The sequence below is a fragment of the Penaeus chinensis genome, chromosome 4 (assembly GCF_019202785.1).
Source record: "Penaeus chinensis breed Huanghai No. 1 chromosome 4, ASM1920278v2, whole genome shotgun sequence".
In the NCBI taxonomy this organism is placed as follows: Eukaryota; Metazoa; Arthropoda; class Malacostraca; order Decapoda; family Penaeidae; genus Penaeus; species Penaeus chinensis.
The window spans coordinates 2,766,234-2,768,733 of NC_061822.1; the positions used below are offsets into that span (position 1 = coordinate 2,766,234).

Sequence of the window (2,500 nt, forward strand, 5' to 3'; positions counted from 1 at the left end):
CAGTCCCCGTTGCCATTTCAAGCCAGTCCCCGTTGCCATTTCAAGCCAGTCCCCGTTGCCATTTCAAGCCAGTCCCCGTTGCCATTTCAAGCCAGTCCCCGTTGCCATTTCAAGCCAGTCCCCGTTGCCATTTCAAGCCAGCCCCCGTTGCCATTTCAAGCCAGTCCCCGTTGCCATTTCAAGCCAGTCCCCGTTGCCATTTCAAGCCAGTCCCCGTTGCCATTTCAAGCCAGTCCCCGTTGCCATTTCAAGCCAGTCCCCGTTGCCATTTCAAGCCAGTCCCCGTTGCCATTTCAAGCCAGTCCCCGTTGCCATTTCAAGCCAGTCCCCGTTGCCATTCTAAGCCAGTCCCTCGCGGTGACATGGCGCGAACTGCCATGCGATCGATTGGGTGATAAATATTTGATTCATATACCTGCTATTAGCCGGTTGGGAATTTAGCCCTGAGTGGTTCTGTGTATTCACGTGGTGGTGTTTGTTGTTTCACATATGGATTGTGTAAGTGAGAGAAAGAACGGAGAGATAGGGCGGGGACGGGGGGGGGGGGGGTGTATGTGTGTTTGTGCGTGTGCGTGTGCGCGTGTGTTTGTGTTTGTACATTTACTCGACGTGATTGTGCTTATGCTTGCTTGCCGTTGTGATTGTGAAAGCTGGGTTAGGAGTTATCCCAATGACAGGAGTATTTTTATTATTATTATTATCATTATTATCATTATTAACATCATCATCATCATTATCATCATTATCATCATTGCATTCGTTCTGTTTCATTGCTTCCTCTTTTATGTCTGCTTCGTCGTCGCCTCCTTGCGTGTGTCTTTAGTGATGTATGAGAACACGAGAGTGAAGGAAAACATGAAAACACTTTAATAACTTCTTGTTATCTTGTTATTTCCCTCCTTTCGTCTTCGGTTTCTTATTATCTTCTATTCATCTCCCTCTCTCTCGTCCATAACGTGTTTATGCCTTACGTCGTCCACTGGTCAAGAATGATATGCCCGTGAAAAATACCGCTAATTAACAAAGTACTTGAACGCCCCTGTCTTGCTTTCAGTCATACGCAGAGCAACTCGATAAGAACACCGAGGTTTCGCTCAGGAAAAGTGAACATTGACTTAGTGCTGCCATTGTTGTACACCGCTGTTCCGCCTCGCCTGGATTTTAGTGTGTGTGTTTGCGAGACCGAGCACGGTGACCTACAGTTTCGAGGTCTCACATCTCCCGAGATAGATGTCGCTGACGTCATCCTAAGTGGAGCGGTATTCTTCTCCTTGGGAGTTTTGCTCGAGGGCGGAAGGCAAGCGCGGAGAACCATGCGTTTGCTCGCCGAAGGATAGTTTTAGTGTGTGCTATTGAATTCCCACCCTCTCCCCTCCTCCCCTCTCCCCTCCTCTCCCCCCTCCACCGCTCCCTCTCGCCGCGTCGTCCTTATCGTGAGCGGCGGTTCGAAGCTCCGAAGCCCAGAGGGAGTGAAGCACGAGGCACGCGCTGTAGGCCGCTCGCTTCAGGATGGGAAACGTTCCCTGCCGCACCATCAAGACAGTCACCATGCAGAAGATCGAGCCTGTGTGAGTATGGCGCCCTCGCTCTGCCGTCTGGCGTCTTCGGAGCCTCTCGCTCTCTTCTCTTTCTCTCTCTTTCTTTTCTTTTTCTCTTTCTTTTCTCTCTCTTTCTTTTCTTTTTCTCTCTTTATTTTCTCTTTCTCTTTCTTTTCTCATTCTCTTTCTTTTCTCTTTCTTTTCTTTCTCTTTCTTTTCTTTCTCTTTCTCTTTCTTTTATCTTTCTTTCTTTCTTTTCTCTTTCTCTCTTTCTTTTCTTTTTCTCTTTCTCTTTCTTTTCTTTTTCTCTCTTTTCTCACTTTTCTCTTTCTTTTCTCTTTCTCTTCTCTTTCTCTTCTCTTTCTAACACCTGCGGGTACTTTCTCTCTTTCTTTTCTTCTTCTCTTTCTTTTCTTTTTCTCTCTTTTCTCTTTCTTTCTTTTCTCTTTTTTTTCTCTTTCTTTTCTCTTTCTCTCTTTCTTTCTTCCTTCCCCTCTCTTCCTCTCTCTCTCTGTATCTATCTATCTATCTCTGTCTACTCTATTCTCTCTCTGTACACTCAGTTCTCTCTCTCTAGCTCACTCTTACTCTCCCTTCCCCCCCTTTTCTCCCCTTTCTCCATATCTCACTCGCCTTTCTTCATTTTGTATCTTCCTTTTAAAAATATAAGATATTTGAATGAAAATCCATTAATGATTTGCGAGTTTGGTCTGCGTTTGTGTTAAGGACAGCATTTACTTGTGAGAGAATGCGTAAAATCTATAACCAGAACAGATCCACTAAAGCATGACAAAGGCGTTTTATACCAGCGCTCCCTCGGCTCGAGTGTGCGAACTTCTTCGTTAGAAATTTGTGAAACGTTTCGAATCTGCCGATGAGCTACGCCTAGGTTTGGAAAGAAGCTAATTTGGTTTAGAATATTGTGCCGAATACCCGCTTGTACTGTCGTTTGGTCTACGAGC

At 45.7% G+C, this 2,500-nt stretch overlaps 1 protein-coding gene across 2 annotated transcripts in view; it reads left to right on the plus strand.

Moving 5' to 3' along the window:
* Window positions 1-2,500, plus strand: part of LOC125046774 (6-phosphogluconate dehydrogenase, decarboxylating-like) — a 42,154-nt gene that overhangs the window by 31,817 nt on the left and 7,837 nt on the right. The window contains exon 2 of one of the 2 annotated variants that reach the window (XM_047644714.1): window positions 1,055-1,568. The exons of the other annotated variant lie outside the window; for it this stretch is intronic. Within the exon in view, the coding sequence (XP_047500670.1) occupies window positions 1,510-1,568 (59 nt within the window). The 5' untranslated portion in view covers window positions 1,055-1,509. The remainder of the gene's footprint in view (window positions 1-1,054; window positions 1,569-2,500) is intronic. 2 annotated transcript variants of the gene reach the window in all.